Source organism: Acanthochromis polyacanthus, chromosome 17, assembly GCF_021347895.1.
Source record: "Acanthochromis polyacanthus isolate Apoly-LR-REF ecotype Palm Island chromosome 17, KAUST_Apoly_ChrSc, whole genome shotgun sequence".
Taxonomy (NCBI): domain Eukaryota; kingdom Metazoa; phylum Chordata; class Actinopteri; family Pomacentridae; genus Acanthochromis; species Acanthochromis polyacanthus.
The window spans coordinates 28,226,611-28,246,487 of record NC_067129.1 but is presented as its reverse complement, the minus strand read 5'-3'; the positions used below and the strand labels follow the sequence as shown (position 1 = coordinate 28,246,487).

General features: G+C 39.6%; 2 protein-coding genes, 1 long non-coding RNA gene and 1 pseudogene across 3 annotated transcripts in view; 1 reads left to right on the top strand and 3 right to left on the bottom strand.

Moving 5' to 3' along the window:
• Positions 1–25: 25 nt before the first annotated feature.
• On the bottom strand, positions 26–7,173 carry LOC110971971 (uncharacterized). The gene is made up of 10 exons (XM_051938012.1): positions 6,832–7,173; positions 6,647–6,690; positions 5,484–5,687; positions 4,526–4,664; positions 3,991–4,133; positions 3,233–3,285; positions 2,870–2,994; positions 2,451–2,558; positions 2,077–2,286; positions 26–1,266 (listed from the first exon to the last, which is right to left on the bottom strand). The coding sequence occupies exons 3-10, from the start codon at positions 5,681–5,683 to the stop codon at positions 955–957; spliced, it is 1,290 nt and encodes a 429-aa protein (XP_051793972.1). The 5' UTR covers positions 5,684–5,687; positions 6,647–6,690; positions 6,832–7,173; the 3' UTR covers positions 26–954.
• Positions 7,174–8,245: 1,072 nt separating this feature from the next.
• The window catches only part of LOC127530697 (uncharacterized), a 58,836-nt gene continuing 47,204 nt past the window's right edge, over positions 8,246–19,877 (top strand). The window contains exon 1 of the long non-coding RNA XR_007937380.1: positions 8,246–8,388. This is a non-coding gene — a long non-coding RNA (uncharacterized LOC127530697). The remainder of the gene's footprint in view (positions 8,389–19,877) is intronic.
• med31 (mediator complex subunit 31) lies at positions 8,515–11,277 on the bottom strand. Its single transcript, XM_051938041.1, has 4 exons — positions 11,065–11,277; positions 9,950–10,024; positions 9,297–9,393; positions 8,515–9,123 (listed from the first exon to the last, which is right to left on the bottom strand). Exons 1-4 carry the CDS (start codon positions 11,072–11,074, stop codon positions 8,910–8,912), a joined length of 396 nt encoding a protein of 131 aa, XP_051794001.1. The 5' UTR covers positions 11,075–11,277; the 3' UTR covers positions 8,515–8,909.
• The window catches only part of LOC110971691 (solute carrier family 13 member 5-like), a 29,132-nt pseudogene continuing 21,782 nt past the window's right edge, over positions 12,528–19,877 (bottom strand).

Sequence of the window (19,877 nt, the reverse complement as noted above, 5' to 3'; positions counted from 1 at the left end):
ATTTACAATCGAAACGAGTAAAAAATAAAAACAAAATATTTTAATAAGATATTTGTTTGTTAGTTGTTTGTACAGAACAGAAAATTGCACTGCGTGGTTTAGACTACATTCCTCCAAAAACTAACATATTAAAGACAATAAAACAAATCATCAAATAAAAAAAGCTTCATACATACACAACAAAAATATAAACGCAACACTTTTGTTTTTGCTCCCATTTTTTATGAGATGAACTCAAAGATCTAAAACTTTTTCCACATACACAATATCACCATTTCTCTCAAATACTGTTCACAAATCTGTCTAAATGTGTGACAGTGAGCACTTCTCCTTTGCGGAGATAATCCATCCCACCTCACAGGTGTGCCATATCAAGATGCTGATTAGACACCATGATTAGTGCACAGGTGTGCCTTAGACAAGTCCCAGCCCTAACCAGAACATAATATTGTGTTAAAGTACATTTGTGTCCGACTCTGTCCCATAATGCAGGAAATCACTTTAATTTATGGTCATAAAATGAAACTCATTGATTGACTATTCTCTGTAATAAATACCAATAGATGATCAATGTTCAATCAGCTGCAGCATCAGCATGGAAACAGACCAAACATAGAAATCTATTTATGTGATTTCTGCATCATGAGTTGCACACATGTATGTTTCCATGGCAACGTGATGCATCCACTAGTTTTAGAAACGTCCAGATCAGCAGGTTTACAGAGAAAACATCAGCTGAGGATCGATTCAGTTGAAGAGAGACGCTTCTAACAGCAGATTTAAACCTGAACAGAACCTGGACTGGGTCAGCATCAGTAACCATGGAGACAGAGCTCCACAGCATCAGTTACCATGGTGATCTATCGGGTTAAACATGGTCCCCTGACTACCAGCTGAACATACCTGCTGACCCACTACTCTTACTTCCTAGTTCTTCTCCAGGTGTTCCGTCCTTCAGTCCACCACCTGCCACTCGCTGTCACTGACCAGCCGGTAGTTGGTCCTTCGGTAGTTCTTGGGGTGAATCCTTCTCTGCCTCCCGACCTCCTCGTAGAGGCTGCGGGTCACCGGAGGAATCGGAGGGAAGCCTGCGGACCGAGCCAGGACCCGGCAGTACTCCCACTGGTCCCAATCCAGGACCAGCAGGTGGCGCCGCTCCACTCCTCGCTGCTCCTTCTGCTGCAGCGCCAGCCGAGCCTCCTCCTCCATCTGAGCCCGAGGAGGAAGAACAACAGAACCGTCCAACACGGAGAGAGCAAACTGGACCTGCAGAGAGGAAAGGAGCTGAAAGAACCGAACATCTCAACACCTGAGACACCTGGAGGCTGCAGGTGGAGGAGAGACGCACAAAACAACAACAAAGAGACACAAAACAACCACAGAGACACAAAACAACCACGAAGAGACACAAAACAACCACAAAAAGACAAAAGACAACCACAAAGACACAAAACAACAACAAAGAAACACAAAACAACCACAAAGAGACGCAAAACAACCACAAAGAAACACAAAACAACCACAAAGAGACACAAAACAACCACAAAGAGACACAAAACAACCACAAAAAGACAAAAGACAACCACAAAGACACAAAACAACCACAAAGAGACGCAAAACAACCACAAAGAGACACAAAACAACCACAAAGAGACGCAAAACAACCACAAAAAGACAAAAGACAACCACAAAGACACAAAACAACAACAAAGAAACACAAAACAACCACAAAGAGACGCAAAACAACCACAAAGAAACACAAAACAACCACAAAGAGACACAAAACAACCACAAAGAGATACAAAACAACCACAAAGAGACACAAAACAACCACAAAGACACAAAACAACCACAAAGAAACACAAAACAACCACAAAGAAACACAAAACAACCACAGAGGCAAAAAACAACCACAAAGACACAAAACAACCACAAAGAGGCAAAAAACAACCACAAAGAGACACAAAACAACCACAAAGAGGCAAAAGACAACCACAAAGACACAAAACAACCACAAAAAGGCAAAAAAACAACCACAAAGAGACAGAAAACCACAAAGAGACACAACTCCCTCACCTGGCAGTTGAAGTTGGGGAAGGGGCAGATGATCTTGCAGATGCCGATGAAGAACAGCGAGGGGAAGGCAGGAGGCATCATGAAGCGGTACAAACCCCACAGCACCTCGTCATGGATCTCCACGCCCAGCTGGGCTCCGTCCAGGAACCCAAACCTGTAGTTATACCCGGTGCAGAAGATCAGGACATCAGCCCCGCCCACCGAGCCATCCTGCAACCAATCACAGCCAAGTTTCAGGTTACCATGGCGTCACACCTGATTTAAACATTTAACAGCTGCTGTCGCTGTGAAGAACTAATAAAGTTCACAGAACATCTGGACACAACCACACAGAGACACAAAAAACAACAACAAAGAGACAAAACAAGGACAACCTGGAAGCGAATTCTGCCGTCGTCTTCGACCGCCACGATAGAAGTGGACTCCTGGATCCCAGCAGGTAGAGGGAAGGAGAGGGGAGGATGACGATGACTCAGAGTTACCTGGAGGAGGAAAACATTTTGTCATCAGTCTGACATCAAACTTCATCTACTTCTGTAATAATTTGCTCTTCAACAACATTTAACTGTAAATCTCTCCATGTTCACTGGATTTAAATCAGAAATAAATCAGTATTAAATGTAAATTACAGATGAAAACTTCTTCTGTGGTCATGATTTGTCTCTTTCAAACTCCTGCCAACGTCTCAGTTAAAACCAAACCAGTCCTGAGCGGAGCTAAAGAGTCAGAAGGTTCTGATCACAGCTCTGAGCTTCTTCCTTTGTCTTTGGTTTCAGGACGTTTCCATGGTTACCTGAGCACCAGCTTCAGCCAGCTCCATGGAGATGTCCAGACCCGAAGCTTTGGCTCCCAGAACCACCACCGACCGACCCGAGAACGGTTCTGGAAACCGGTACGAGTGGCTGTGGAGAACCTGTCCTGAGAACAGAGACGGGGACGTCTTTAGACTAGCGTAGCCTAGCGTAGCGTAGCGTGGCGCTAACACAGGCAGTTTCCATGTAAAAGCAGGATGCTAACGAAGCTAAATGTGAATCATTAAAGTACAACCAACAGAATCATCACTAACCTTAAATACGTGAAACCAGCAGTTTTTGTTGCTCTTTAGGGACCTAAAGACTGTGCTCTGATAAAAACCTTCCTGTTAGCGTGTCTGTACCTTTAAAGTTGTGTATTCCTGGGATGTCAGGGATGTGAGGATCCGAGTAGTGACTGAAAAACAAAAACATTTAACCAGGTGAACAACAAAAATCAGGTCTGGAGGTCATTTCTGTTTAGTTTCTGTCTCTTCTGTTGTTTCTTCCTCATCGTTTGGGGCTTTTTTGTTGTGATTTTCTGCATCTTTGTGGGGGTTTTTTACGCTCTTTGTGGTCGTAAAGAATCTCTGCTATTATTTTTAGATCTTCTTGCAGTTGTTTTGTGTCTTTTTGTGGTCATTTTGTGTGTCCGTGATAATTTTGTGTCTCTGTTGTCATTTTGTGGAAATTTTATGTCTTTTGTGACGAATTTGTGTCTCTTTGTGGTTGTTTTCTGTCTTTTTGTCATCGTCTTACACTTCTTTGTGATCATTTTAGGTCTTTAATGGTAATCCTATGTCTCTCAGTGGTCATTTCGCATCTCTTTGTTTTCATCTTGTGCCTTTGTCATCGTTATGTGTTCCTTTATCTTAATTTTGTGTGTCTGTCTGGTGTCATTTTGTGGTCCTTGCTTAGTTGTCCTGTATTTCTTTGTCATTATTTTAAATCTCTGTGTTCATTTTGCGTCTCAGTTAATGCATTAGGAAGAGATTAATCGTTAACACGTTCAGGGGTTCAGGTCTAAATGTTTTTATGATGCGTCAGTTAAACAATAAAAGTTAAATGTGAGATTTAAAAACCAGCAGACCGATCCTTTAAAGGAGATGAAGTCAAATCTCACCCTGAGCAGACGAACACCGAGTCGAAGGTTTCCGTTTTCTGACATCCAGAGGAATCAGATGACGTCACTTCCCACATCATCGTCGCCTTCTCGCCCTCCGTTGCCATGACAACAGGCTCCACCTTCTCCACCACAGTGTTGAACTGACAGACATGAGTCACAGCAAAGCGTTAAGAGGAAAACGGTCTTTAGAAGCAGACAGTTTTATCAATAAACAGAATAATCCTGTTGTCTGTTAAAAAACTGTGAAAGTCTGTTTGTGGTCCGTTTGTGTCTTTTTGTGGTCATTTTGTGTCTCCTTGTTGTCGTTTGCGTCGCTTTGTCGTCGTTTGCGTCTCTTTGTCGTCATTTGTGTCTCTTTGTGATTGTTTGTGAAAGCTGTGGTAAAGCAAAACTAAATTCTGATTAGTTTGACCTAAAGCTCAAACTTTTAACATCATCAGATACAGACACACATTGAATGATCGCATTTAAGCAGCTTTTTGTTCTGTTTTGATTGAAAACGATGAAGCGGTTCTAAAGCAGGCAGACTGACCCGGATGTGCGGCCCGATGTGGTGGTTCTGGCAGTACTTCTGCAGGTACCGCTGGACCTCCTGATGGGGAATGAAGCTGCTCAGCTGAGGGTCGAAGGGGAAGTCTGGGAACATCATCACCTCTTTGGGCAGGTTGGTCCTGAAACCATGCAGAGGGTTTGAACTGGGAGGAGACGACGCACAACACATCCAACAACAAACTACACACTGAGAGGGGTTTATCTGGAAAACACTCAGAACACATTCTAGTTCAGAGACTTTACAGACAATAAACAACCATAAAAAGATGCAAAACAACCACAAAGAGACCCAAAAAAAACCACAGAGAGACACAAAACAACCACAAAGAGACACAAAACAACCACAGAGACACAAAACAACCAGAAAGAGACACAAAACAACCACAAAGAGACACAAAACAACCAGAAAGAGACACAAAAAACCACAGAGAGACACAAAACAACCACAGAGACACAAAACAACCACAGAGACACAAAGCAACCACAAAGAGACACAAAATGACCACAGAGACACAAAACAACCAGAAAGAGACACAAAACAACCACAAAGAGACACAAAACAACCAGAAAGAGACACAAAACAACCACAGAGAGACACAAAACAACCACAGAGACACAAAACAACCACAGAGACACAAAGCAACCACAAAGAGACACAAAATGACCACAGAGACACAAAACAACCAGAAAGAGACACAAAAAAACCACAGAGAGACACAAAACAACCACAAAGAGACACAAAACGACCACATAGACGCAAAACAACCACAAAGAGACCCAAAAAAACCACAAAGTTACACAAAACAACCACAAAGTTACACAAAACAACCAGAAAGAGACACAAAACAACCACAAAGAGACACAAAACAACCACAAAGAGACACAAAACAACCACAAAGAGACATACTAAGCAGCCTGTCTCTGTGCAGTGAACCTACCTCAGGTCTCTGTACATGCTGCTGTGAATCGGTCGTCCGTTGTCGTTCGTCCCGAGCCGCTCGTCGTAACACCAGGTTCCTCCGACCTCATCGCTGAGCTCAAAAACCACCGGAGGACAGAAGCCTGGATGGGACAGGATGTGACGGGCTGCACAGAGTCCAGCAGCACCGGCACCGATCACCGCCACCCTCTGTAACATCCTCCTGATCCAGACGGAGCCGAAGAATCAGGATTTGTAGTTAGAAAGTCAAATAACTGACCATACAGAAACGCAAAATGGCCACAAAGACACACAAAACAATAACACAAGGATTCAAAATGACCACAAATGGACAGGAGATGACCACAATAATACACAAGAACAATCACAAATAGATGCAAAACAATCACAAAGGCATACAAAATTAATGCAAAGATACACAGACCAACCATAAATAGATGCAAAACAACCATCAAGAGACAACAGGATACTAAAGAGGCAAAAAGAGACACAAAATAATGAGAGAATAGACGTTAAATGACCACAATCCAACCATAAAGACACACAAAAACAAACAGAAAGTGACGCAAAATGAACACAAACCAACCATAAAGGCATACAAAACATTAACAAAGTCACACAAAATGACCATGAAGAGACAGAAAACATCAACAAAGAGACACAAAATGATCACAAAGCCACACAAAAGATGTCAAACAATCACAAACGGACGCAAAACAACTACAATGAGACTCACAATGACCAAAAGGAGACACAATTCAACCATAAACACTAAAAATGACAACAAAGGCACAGAAAACAGTCAAAAGGACACGAAAAATGACCACAAAACACCCGTAAAGAAACAACAAAACGATAGAGAAGACACAAAACAATCAGAAAGTGACAGAAAATGAACACAAACACACGTTAATAGATGTAAAACTATCACAAAGGCACACAAAATTACTGCACACACAAACCAAACACAAAATGGCTGCAAAACAATCAAAAACAAATGTAAAATAATCACAATGAGACACACAATGACCACAAAGAGAGACAAAATTACTTCATAGAGACAAAAACCTACCATTAAAAGACACAAATAGACTGTAACTGACCCTCACTGCTGTAATGACTAACTTCAAGTAAACTCAACACCTGTCGGTTTGAACTCACCGGCTTCAGTCCAGACTTTGACCCGCTGACACTAACAGAACAACCTGCAATTTAAAGATGAAACAGAGACATATTACTTAGTGTTCTTTAAATCATTCACTGAAAAATCAAACCTAAAGTCAATTATTGATATGTTTTAACAAACAAGCTAACTTGAGTTAAACCAATCTTAATGAAGTCCTTACCTGCGCATGCCCACTGCTATCGGCTCCAAACTTTCTAGCTAGCTGTGCGGCTTGCTACGTAGCGGCATTAAAATACACACTTTTACAAAAAATAGTCTGATAAATCAGCAGTAATTAATAAGAGACGCGCTGCTCGACTCAACGTCTGTCGTTACCCATGAGTGTCCCGGCTGTGGAGCTGCGGAAATCAAGGAAACATAGCTAAAATGAATCGGTGGAGGCGGACACTCGTTCTGCTCGGTCTACAAAACCAGTCATAACACCGGAGCCGTTAGAGCAGAACGGCGGAGGTGTATCCATATCTATGGGGGTAGCGGTTCAACTGGTTCACAGTGTATCAATGGTGGAGGTGTTCCGCTTAAGGCTGCCCAGGAAACTGCCTGAACAAAACCGATATTATTTACAATCGAAACGAGTAAAAAATAAAAACATAAAATATTCTAACAAAATTTTGGGAGGTATTGTTTATTGGTACAGAACAAAAAATTGCACTGTGTGGTTTAGACTATATTCCTCCAAAAACTAATGCATTAAAGACAAACAAATAAAGTAATAATATAATAAATAAAATGGGATTTAAAGTTGCGTTTTGGCCATTTTTGACTAATAATGAAAGTAACTGTACAATTAAATGCAAAAATAACTGCTGGCAACTAATCAGAAAATTCTTAAATAACTGTTTATTTCTGTGTTTCCGGGTTTTTTCCCTTTAAAGTGGCCCTGTGATACACCATCATGAGATTTATTTGTATATTGATAGTATTAATGTTTTTAATTACTTCTGCTTCTGTAAAGCACTTTGTAATCTTAGAAAATGTTGTGTAAATAAAGTTTCTGTAAATAATAGTGAAGTTGCATTTAAAACCTGGCGTTTGACTCGTCTTAAATATTACATTTATCATCAAATCAATGACGATCAGAAGAAAAACAAAACCTTTACACTTCAAACATTTAATTTAAAAACAGAAAATTGTAAAAAGAAGAGGAAGAAATGAAGAGAGAATTTAAGTTGTTTTTCAGTTCAATGAACCAGAAGCTTTTAGTTTATCAAAGCTCAACATTTTACTTGTTTTTGAACCAAACTATATTTTCCATTTCCACCCTTTAGTTCCCATAATTATCATTTGTTAACGATATTTAACAGACGCTTCAGTTTGTGATTTTTAATGTCTGTTTACAACAATCTGACATCAGAAGAAAACAGTCAACAAATAAACAAAACAACATTTCTGAGTCATTGCTGCTCACAAAGCTGCCATTTTTTAGGATTTATTTCATATTTTAAACCTTTTCGACCCGTTCAGCTTCAGAGCTACTGGAAAGTTTCACCAGAAAATACGAAACGTTCATTTTCTGGGTATTTCTCTTCTCCAGGTTGTTTTCTCCTCTCTTTCTACTCTCAGATGTTTGTCATTCCGGATTAAAGATAAATGAAACTGTAGAAACTGTAATAATTATGAGTGAATCGACCAGATTCCAGTGTTGGCATTTCTTCTGCAACTTGATGGCAACACCTTTGACCAATCACACTTGAAGCACTTTTTGCACTTACTACAGGTTTTTCCTTATGTCTGAATTCTTGCTTGTGTTGTATGTCGCTTTGGACAAAAGCATCTGATAATGAAACTGTAGAATTGTACTATGGCTGCAAAGGGTAAAAAAACATTAAAAATGGGTCCAAAATGACTTTAAAATGTCCTCAGACTATTAAAATTTATTTCAAAAGTAGGAATTATTCATAGCTACAGACAGACGTAGATCTTCACATAACTCCACTGAGTTCTTTGGTGGAGTAATAATTCAGTTTAGACTGAAGTCAGAAGAAAAACAAGAGCAAACATTTGTAAAGATTTATTTTCAGATTAAACCCAGATGAACTCTTTAAAGCGGGTCAGAGACGTTCCAGGAAATAGTCTGCTCCTTTGGGCCGGTTTCAGGGAGAACCTTTTGTCCAACAGTTTATGAAATCTTCCTGAGTCCAGAATGAAGCTCCTCAAACACCAACATTCAGTCTCATCGTCTCCGATTCGTCCTTCCGATGGTTTCTCTAAAATCCGTCCACGGTGACGCTGAACTGGTCACTTGGCGGCGGCGTTTCCGTGCGGCGGCGGCTGCTGCTGCGGCTGCTGCTGCTCGGCCAGCGCCTGCTGCAGCCGCGTCCGTTTCCTGGAGTAGTGCTGCCAGTGGAGCAGCTGCTGCTCGTCGATGAACTTGGTGCACTGAGCGTTGACCAGCTCCTTCCTGAAGTGTTCGTACTGCAGCAGCTCCAGCATGTGGAGGCAGTGGGGGTACCTGGACACAGACAGGCGGGAAAGCAGGCGGGAAAACATAAAACGGGGGAAAACATAAAGCAGGCGGGAAAACAGTCAGAAAAACATAAACCAGTGAGAAAAACAGTCAGTTCTACATCTAACAAAAATAACTGAGTTCTTATTTAAATAAGCGTGAGCAGATGTTGGTCCTACTTGAGGAACTTTGCGTATTCGGGCTCCTTCCAGTACAGCAGGTACTTCAGGTAGTTGATGAACGGTCGTTCTCTGAGGAATCCTCTCTGGGCCAAAACTGGACATAAAAACAACAAACATTCATCAGAAAACCACGACCAGCATAGAAACTTTACAGTTTTCAGACGCTGCAGTTTGTCAGAAACACAACAGATGCAGAACGACCACAAAGAAACTACATAACACACAGAAAAACATCAGAAACAGACACAAAATGACCACAAAGAGACACAAATCAACAATGACTCAAAATGACAACAAAGGAACACAAAATAGTGAAAAAGACACACAAAATGATACTAAAGAAGCAAAGAGACAAAAAATCAAGAGAAAACAGACATAAAATGACCACAATCCAAACATAAATACACACAAAACAATCAAAAAGTCATACAAAACAACAACACAAATACTCAAAATGACCAAAAATACACATTTAATGACCATAAAGAGCCACAAGACAACAAAGACACACAAAAATCTGTTTGCTCTTCAACAACATTGATCACTAAAAAGGATTTAATCAGCATTTAGGTAAAAATAAACGGCGTTTCAGTAAAGACCCAGTTGATCCTGATAAATAACAAATAATAATAAATATTTCCGTCACTCACAGTTGAGGTAGTTTGGGTTTGCCAGACACTGGACGAACTCCAGCTCCGACTGGAACCGGTTCCTGGCCTGTTCCTCTGGAGACACACCAGTAAGGAGAAGCATTAAACCAGTAGCACATCATAATCTTTATTATTATTATCAACACTATTACTGAATTTATACCCAATAAATTAACATAAACACTCTCTCTCACGTCATGTATTTATGTAGAAAGTTAGATAGTTCTAATCCTTCTGAATTGACCTAAACTTGTAGTTTTCCATCTGAAACAAATCCCTCGGAAAGAGTCTTTAAAGTTAAATCTGACTGAACCAGACTCTGTTCAGAAATGTCACCATTTAACCTGATTTATTCTGGCAGACATACATTTTAAACAGTCAGCTTATCAATTAATTAAATCTATTGATGAGTAAAGATAGAGCCGATTTACAGAATTACAGTCTTCCATTCAGAAACGACCTCATCGAGTCCAGAAACATGCATTTTAGTTGAAAATATGTGTTTGTATTAACCAGAACAATTTCAGAATGAGTTCTGAATAGCGCTGCCTCAATACAGGGAAACAGGCGTTTATGATAACTGTTAAATACATATAATGCTACAAAACTACCGCGGTATTTAAACATTAGTGTTCATGTATCATGCTAATAAATCTCTTTAAACAAACCCCTATGTACAAACCAGACTCCGTTCAAATAAGGGTCAATTTAACGCCTCCTACTAACAGCTGACTACTGGAAGCTTCTGAAAATGTACCATAAATGTTTGCATCGTGTTGCATTATGTGATCTTATTAATTTAACAGTTATTCCGCCCTCTGTGCTCATCTTCTGTTGCTTTATTCTCATTTCAAAACGACATTTTACACATTTTAGCGTACTGTCGACGGTGAAGGAGTCTGAAATAAAAACACAAATCAAATTATTGAAAACCTAAAATGTTCGCCGAGTTCAATACTCAGTCTCCGTTACTCGGATAATCCCTCCAGTTGTTCACAAACACGCACTGAAACACCTCAGAGTGTTGAGCAAAAATAAATCGCCTGATTTACCGGCAGACTTTCGTTAGCTTCCGATGCTAACCAGCTAACAGTTAGCTGCTATCGGCTACAGACCTGTTTCCATGGCAGCGGCTCGAATACAGAAGGTCCTGAAGGCAGCAGAGATTCTTTATCTGGATGAAAACGAGTAGAAACTGTTCATGAATATTTTTCAAACTGCCAACAGGAACAAAATATTAGTACGCGGCTCTTTGTCGATGTTTACTCGTCGCCATTAAACGAAAGTCGACATGTTTGACGGAAATCTGAACCGTGTTTGCGACACTCGTATCGGCTTACGGCAACTGCGGTTTGTAATCTCACCACCAGAAGGAGACATTTGACAACAACGCGCTCTGATTCCGAGAATGAACAGGGAAATTCTCAACAAGTCGATACTTTTCATTGATAAAAACAAAACTAATTATGGAAGAGAGAGAAATATTTACCGATTTAAGGCAAATTTGAGGTGATTTATTATTTTTCTATAAATGACTTATTATTCCCATTAGATAAACAGACAAAAAAATTCTGTTTTCTGTTTGTTTGTGTTGATTTTGGGTCTGTTTTAATTAGTTGCAATTTATTTTTGATCATTTTGTATTTTTACCTTTTAATTTTGAATGTTTTGGGGTCTTTTTGCATTTATCGCTCATTTTGTGTGTCTTTATGGTTATTTTGAATGTGTCTGTCATCATTTTGTGTGCTTTTATTGTCACCATGCATCTATATGTGTGCATCATCCATCTTTTTCTTGTAATTTTACATTTATAACCATTTTGTGTGACTTAATCATCACTTTGCCACTCATTTGTGTTCATCTTCCATCTCTTCCTGGTCATTTTTCGCATGTTCGTGTTCATTTTTGATCTTTTTCTGATTATTTCTGTCTTTATGCTCATCTTCTGTCTCATTCTGGTCATTTTCATCTGTTTGTGTTCATTTTGCTTTATCATTTTGGTCATTTTTTGTGTATTTGTGGTAATATTGAATCTCTCAGTGGTTATTTTGCATTTATTGGTCATACTGTGTGCCTTTGCATCGGTTCACTTTTGGTTCGTTATGTTCATTTTTAATTTTTTGTATTCATTTTGCATGTCCTTGTGATCATTCTCTGCATCTTTCTGGTCATTTGTATGTCTTTGTGGTCATTTGGCATCTCTTTGTGTTCTTTTTGCCTCTTTTTAAATATATTTTTGTGTCTTCATGGTAATATTGCATCACTTTTTGTTCATCTTGCATTAAAAGACACATCTTTCAGTGGTTATATTGCTCATTTTCAGTTTGTTTACAATCATTTTGCAGCTGTTTGTGTTCATGTTGTGTGTCTTCATGCTCATTTTGCATTTACTGGTGTTCATCTTGCATCTTCTTTTTGTTGTTTCGAGTGTCCTTGTTATCATTCTGTGCCTCTTTGTGGTCGTTTTGCATCCTTTCGCAATCATTTGGGATTCACCTGTCCTTTTGTGTTTGTCTTTGAGGCGTTTCAAGATATCATTCAAGATATTTGCGTAATGTTGCATTATAAATGTCACACGTTTGTTTAAAGATCCACTTTTATTAATACCAAATACACCTGTTAGCAACACGATGGTACAAAACTGTGGAGGTTACTTATGTACACAATAAACACACTCACACCAACTGTTTAAATAGAAAACAATACAAAACACACAACATATTCACCAATTACTTCCAATTGACAGGGATGAGAGAGGACAACAGCTGTAAATAAAAACAACAACAACATTTAAACCGTGGGTTGAAGAGAATCAGCAACAGGATAGAAAACTGCATCGTCTGCGTAAAGACGAGTTTCTAACCGACCTTCATGCATTAATGGCTTTCAAAAGGCTGACAGACGAACTTTATTTCATTTTTCATAGAACTTACATTTCTGACAGCCTTTACTTCTAATTTCTGTGTTTTATCATCAAATCTGAACTGGGAATCTTTTGGAAATATTCTTAAAAAACTGAAAACGTTCGTCCTTTGTTATCAAAAACAGGACGGACACATCGCAGAAGAACGCCCCATAATGTATGAGTTAAATATCTCATTACAGAAATATTATTGTTGGAAATGACAATGTTTAAATGTTTAAACATTAGATCAGAGGTGTAAAACATGAGGCCTGTGGTCCAAAAGTGGTCCTCCAGAGGGTCCAATCCAGACCTCAAAGTGTAAAAATTACAGAGAAGACATTAACTGCAGATTGTAAATTAGTAAAACTATAAATTTAAAATCATTTCTAGACCATGACAAGTTGTTTGGATCAGAAAGTAAAATACTAGATTGTTCTTTTGTCATTTTGTGTCTCGTTTTTGTCATATTTTGTTTGTTTTTTGTCTTTTTTTGTCTGACTTTTGTCATTTGTCTCATGTTTTTGTCATTTTGTTTCTGGTTTTTGTCCTTTTGGTTTTCCTTTTTGTTTCGCTTGGGTTTGTTGTCTGATTTTTGTCATTTTGTTTCTTGCTTTTGTCATTTTTTGTCGTATCTCATTGGTATAATTTTTTGTCTCATTTTTGTTGTCAATTTTTTGCAACTTTTTCGTCAAATTTTTTGTCTCTTTTTTGTTTTGTTTTGTGTCGTTTGTCTCATATTTTATCTTTTTTTTCTCGTTTTTGTCATTTTTGTCTCGTGTTTGTAATATTTTGCCTTGTTTTTTGTGGGGTTTTTTTTGTCATTTTGATCATAAAATAAAATACTATATCATTCAGTTCCAGATACTTGTGATTAAAATGTGAAGTTATGGTTGTTTATAACCTATAAATATATTTATTTATAGGTTATTATGCTGGTATTTTATTGGTCCAGCCCATCTGAGATCAAACTGGGCTGAATGTGGAACCTGAACTAAGATGAGTTCGATTCCCCTGGTTTAGATTGAAACTTTAAACATGATTGAAACTTGTAGATAACGTTAGATTACATTGTGGGAATGTTCCCTCTTGGCTGTGAAAATGTTCCAGCTGAAAATGTTGAGTTTGTCTGATGACAGCGATCAAAGAAAGGCCTTCAAATAATCAGTGAAAGACAGTCATTATTAAAATTAATTTAACTCATCAGATGGTTCGTCTCTCTGGAGGTTAAAGTTCCCGTTAAAGAGCGGCGTTCCCAGTTTCAACCCAAACCCTGAACATGTTCATACATTAACAGACTGTTTGTGTCGCTATATATAAAATAACGGAGAGGCAGGAGGTCAGACGGGCACTGTGACATTGGCCCACGATGGGAAAGTGTCCAGAGAAAACAGGAAGCGACCCCAGCTGTTGATGGCCAAACTGATGCAGCCGATTCCGATGATGTTCATGACGACGCCGGTTTTAGCCTGCAGGGGGCGCAGCGGGAGAGGAGGAGGTTATAATGGTGAACATGATGATGATGGTGGGTCTATAAGGACAGCAGGACTCACCATGTCGGTCACTTTGAGGATGCCGTAGGAGAAGACGATGGCGTTGGGGGGCGTGGCCACCGGCAGCATGAAGGCGAAGGAGGCGCTGAGCGTACACGGGATCATGACGTAGAGCGGATTCAGGCTGATGGACTGAGACTGGAGACGACAAACACATCAAAACCAGCAACATCCTGTCTGAGGAGCTTCACAGTAAAAGCCTGGGTTTATGTTACATCTGTTTATTACTCTGCCAAGGAACGGTGGAGTTAAGTGATGATCAGCGTTGGTCTGTCTGTCTGTCTGTCTGTCTGTCTGTCTGTCTGTCAGAAACATCACTCTAAAACAGACTAACAGATTTGGATGAAATTTCCAGTGAAGGTCAGAAATGATACTCGGACCACCTCATTAGATTTTATCAGTGATGCAGCTTATAGTCTGGATCCACAGATTTGTTAAAGATTTCTGTATCATTCCCAGATAGCAGCACGGCGTCACTGTAACCATGACAACCAGTGAACACTACATCAGCTGATTGTGATCCTACTACAAATCCACCTCTGAGGACTTATCAGGACTTATCCATCAGAAATGATCCAAGGAACAACTGATTAAACGGTGGGGGTGTTTCTGAGTCACATCAATTCCCGCCACATATTTAGGTCACATAATTCAGTATCCGTACATAACGTACACATGCAGAACACACACCTGTACTCAGCACAAGGTCACTGTGTTTGTGGGTACATCTACACTAAATGGACACATTCTATGGTGCCGTGATTTCTGCCACAAATTTTTTCAAGATTTCAGCTGTCAGAAATGATACGACTGAGCAGCCTTGGAGGAGGACTGAGTTCCCTGAGTGCTTTTCAATTTGTAATTGTAAATGAATTTATCCAGAAATGGGCCACCATGACAGAGACTTCTGCGACTCTTAATGGCCTCCAACCAGTTTTTATTTTCAAATACCGAGGGATGATGCTGCTTTCATAAAGAAGATAATGAAATAATTGTTTCACAACAGACAAACAAATGTTTGTTTGCATTCCGTTACCATGGAGGCGAGGACGGGCAGGAAGAGCGTTGCCGTGGCAACGTTGCTGGCGCACTCAGTGAAGGTGGCGATGAGGAGGCAGAGGATGACGGCGATGGCCCACGGAGGGACGGAGTGCAGCGGAGTCATCTGAGCACCGAGCCAGCGGGACAGACCAGACTCCTGACACACGGACAAAATAAATAAACAAACAAATAAACAGACAGACAGATAAATAAACAAACAGACAGATAAACAAACAAGAAAACAAACTAACTAGCAGACAGATAAATAAACAGACAGATAAATAAACAAGAAAACAAACAAACATACAGATAAACAAACAAGAAAACAAACAAATAAACAGACAGATAAATAAACAGACAGATAAATAAACAAGAAAACAAACAAACAAATAAATAAACAGATGGACAGACAAATAAACAGACAGACAAACAGACAAACAAATAGACGGACGGACGGACAAACAAACAGACAAACAATTAAACAAACAGACAGACAGATAAATAAACAAGAAAACAAACAAATAAACAAACAGACAGACAGAAAGACAACCATCAAGTCCTGATCATATGAAGAATGTGGAATTTTAACTCAGAAACTCTTAGAAAAGGACTGCATGGGTTTATTTTTTGTTTTGAGATTTGTTCCACCTGAAATACAACTCTCTCCCTCTCTCTCTCTCTCTCTCTCTCTCTCTCTCCCTCTGATTTTACCAGATATTATCAATAATTTACCTAATCCATAAAGTAGCAGTAAATCATTTAAAACTTATAGTAAAAAAACGTTGAATTTTTGGTAGATTTTTTTTCTCCATAAATGTTTTTCTTGCAGCAGAACTGACCTCGCTGCCTTTAGCCAGAGCGAATCCTCCTCCCAGCAGCAGCACGATGTTCCACGGCATCTTCTTCTGGGTCACCTGCCAGGTGAGCAGAGGAGGGGCGGGGCCTCGGGACACCTGGGACTCTGATTGGACAGAAACACATAAATGCAGCAGCAGCAGGTCAAAGTGGAATAAAGTTTGTAATTACTTTGTTTGTAATTCACATAAATCCTCCTAAATGCCATGAGTCTATCTGCTGTTCTGATGAAGTTCTGAGGCTCAGAAATGATGCAAAATGGAAATATCGATACCGTAAAACGGGGCTATAAGGGACAGCAGGGTAATAAGGGACACTTTTCCGGAAAATGTTTTAAATGCAATTCTGCGGTTTTTATGTTGAGCAGGATGCGATTTTGCGTTGTTTTTATCAATTATCCATGAATTCTTAAAGAAATCTAGGTAAAAACCGCAGAATTACATTTAAAACATTTTCTGGAAAAGTGTCCCTTATTACCCCGCTGTCCCTTATAGCCCCGTTTTATGGTAATCTGAAAGTCGAACTTTGTACGAATTCACTGAAGTTACTGCAGATAAAGAACCAGAGGGAGTCAGGAGGAACTTTTCTCAGGTTTTTTGATCTTCTAGCAGGAAGTTTGTGGTTAATCTTAAGTTGTTGTTACCGGAGTCGGAGCTCCTCCAGAAGCAGAGGTACCTCGGCGGCTCAGACGGAACAACAAACAACAGAACAGCAACGAACAGAGAGACGGTGGCGTCGGTGACAAACCTGCAGACAAAACCAGAAAAAAGAGTTTTATTCAAATGTTTCACATCACAAACACACAGAAAGATTCTCCAGATACTGACGGACGTTAAACACACCATTAACAGTCAGACCGACTGGTTTGTTCCGCCAAAATACTACTTCCTGTCCAAATACTGACACTTTAAAAAGACCTCTCCAACCCAAAATACCATTTTATGTCCAACTATGGATAGTTTTAAAAGGGCACTCCATCAAAATACTACTTCCTCACCACGCATTTCTTGTTTTCAGGTTCATTTCATGTAAAACTGTTCATAGTCATGTTTACACCAGTGTTTGTGGGCTAGAAGAGATGGTTCTTCTGTGCAGGAAACTAGTAGTTACCATGTTTTCTGACCAGAAACTATTTACTGTAAAAGTGCTTTTGGTTTAAAAGGCTTTTCTACTCTACTTAAAGAAAAAACAAGCTCCTGAAGAAGCTGCAGAGCTACTTGTTCCTCCGGATGTTCTGAAACTCTCATTGACTCAGGTTCTGCTGCTCCGGTCATGGATCCAGATTGTGTTTGAACAAACCTGATGACCAGATGGAACGTTCCAAACTCACTGTTGGTTTAGATGGTTTAACCTCTTCATGGCTTCACTCTTTTATTCTATGAAAGTTAAACCATCTGAACCTGCAGACAGACCACCTGAAGGCAAAGGAAAGATGTTCTGTGACATTCTACGTCTTATAAAGAACGTTCTGTCTTCTTTCCTGAAGAACTTTCTCTTTTTTATCATCATGTAAATGTTTTATAGAAGTATATTCCATAACGTGTTGTGTTTTGAGGTCATCAGATGACATCAACGTTATAACATGTTCTGTTTGAAAAATGTTCTGTCTTTTGAGGCCTCAAGAACATCTTGAAAATGTTTTTCTATTACTGGTTTGAGGAAGTTCCTCCTTCGTTATCATGAAACATTGTTAGAATGTTTAATAGAAGAACGTTCTGTAATGTGTTCAGCAAAAAGGCTCAATGTTCCACTTACAATACATCACATTACAGGAACGTTATAAACGGACTGTCTAAAAAAACGTTCCATCTAAGGTCTTCATAAGATCTTGGAAACATTTTCTAGACGTTTCACTGAGGACATCCTTCCTCTGTATCACTGTGGAACATTTTAGAAACATTCTGCAATATGTTCCGTCAACGTCTTATCAAGAACGTACTGTCATCTGAGGTCTAAACATCTTCAAAATGTTTTTGGAATAACGCATTGTTTCCAAAACACTGTTATATTTGGAAACGATCCATCGCTCCTTATCAACGGAGAAACGTCTTCAAGAAGAACGTTCCATAAAGTGTTCCCTCAACAAAAAGGCAAAATGCTCCACCTTTAGTATCTAACACACTGCAGGAACGTTATGAACGTTCTGTCATCTGAGGCCTTGATAACGTCTAGAAAACATTTCCTGAATGTTGAAGATATTCTTCCTTTGTTATCACAGAACTCTGAGAGACTGTTCTGTAGGAGAACATTCTGTAACGTGTTCCCTCATTGAGAAAGCAAAATGTTCCACCTTTAATATATCAGATTACCGGAACGTTTCATATGTTGTGAATGAAAGCGTTTGTAATCTGAGGCCTCGATAACATCTAGAAAACTTTAACTTAAATATTGGTTTAAGAACGTTCTTTCTTTGCTATGATGGAACATTGTGGGAATGTTTTAAATACAAACGTTCTGTAATGGGTTCCCTGAACAACATCCCCAAAACATCCTGTGAACATTGCAAACAAAATGTTCCACCTTTGTTAATGAATCAGTACAGGAACGTTTTTGATAACATCTGGAAAACCTCTCTTGAATGTTGCTCTGAGAACGTTCCTCCTTCGTTATCATAGAACAGTGGTCGGCAACTGGCGGCCCGTGGGCCGAACCGGCCCGTCAGGAATAATATCTGGCCTCCAGATGATTTTGAAAATTTGATTTGGCACGGAGCCAAGCCAGTCCGTCACCGCAACACGAAACTCGCGTGGTCGGCTGCTGCGGGCATTTCCACGTTTGCGCTACTGGTCGGACACGGTAGAAGCTCCGCTGCTCGCGGGTAAAGCCCCCCCCCCACTCGCGGACTCGGAGCGCACCCCCCCTCAGGTTGGCCGCTTTTCGATTGTTTACAAACATTTTGGCCCGAAGCCACATCCACTTGCCGACCCCTGTCATAGAACATCCAGGGAATGTTGACGATAAAACATTATATTAACTTCACAGGAAAGTCACTGGAGATTAAAATATTCTTTCTTTGAACGTTTGATGAAAAACATTTTCTTTAACAGAATACTAGAACTTGTAGGTACCGTTCTCTAACGTTGTGGGAATGTTTCCTCCAGATTACTGTCCTTTAAATACGTCTAATCTGAGATTTAAGGAAGTACAGAAGTTTTCTCTGCGTATATTTCATTCCAGCTGCCTGAATGTCCTGATCTGTCAGCTGAAGAAGCAGTTTGATGTTTTCTGAGCTTCGTTATCAAAACGAACGGAAATGTGTTGAAATCATTTGTTTGCTCAAAGGTTCAGAGAGCATTTTTGGAACCAGGTCAGAGAGAACGTTCATTCCGACCACCTTTAGACTTCGGTTTGTCTGGTTTTAGGTTGCCTCGTGGTTCAGTGGCTTCATCAGAAACTTCACAATTTCAACACTTTTCAGGATAAGACGAGAATTTTGAGAATCAAATAAATTTAAAAAAATCAAATAACTGAGAAACAAATTGACGACTAAATACTACAAATAAAGAACATTAGTGGGCTTTAATCTCTGTTTTCTGCTGCTTTATATTCTAAACTTTTATACCGACACCCTGTTCTA

Bases quoted from the DNA above. Each gene is read 5' to 3' on its own strand.
- LOC110971971 (XM_051938012.1), bottom strand. From the start codon at position 5,683: ATGTTACAGAGGGTGGCGGTGATCGGTGCCGGTGCTGCTGGACTCTGT. The intron at 4,665-5,483 runs GTAGGTTCACTG...GCATGGTTTCAG, and splicing joins AGCATGTACAGAGACCTGAG to GACCAACCTGCCCAAAGAGG. The intron at 4,134-4,525 runs GTCAGTCTGCCT...CATGTCTGTCAG, and splicing joins ACATCGGGCCGCACATCCGG to TTCAACACTGTGGTGGAGAA.
- med31 (XM_051938041.1), bottom strand. The intron at 9,394-9,949 runs GTGAGTGACGGA...TTTTATGTCCAG, and splicing joins AAACCCAAACTACCTCAACT to TTTTGGCCCAGAGAGGATTC. The intron at 9,124-9,296 runs GTAGGACCAACA...GTCTGTGTCCAG, and splicing joins GAATACGCAAAGTTCCTCAA to GTACCCCCACTGCCTCCACA.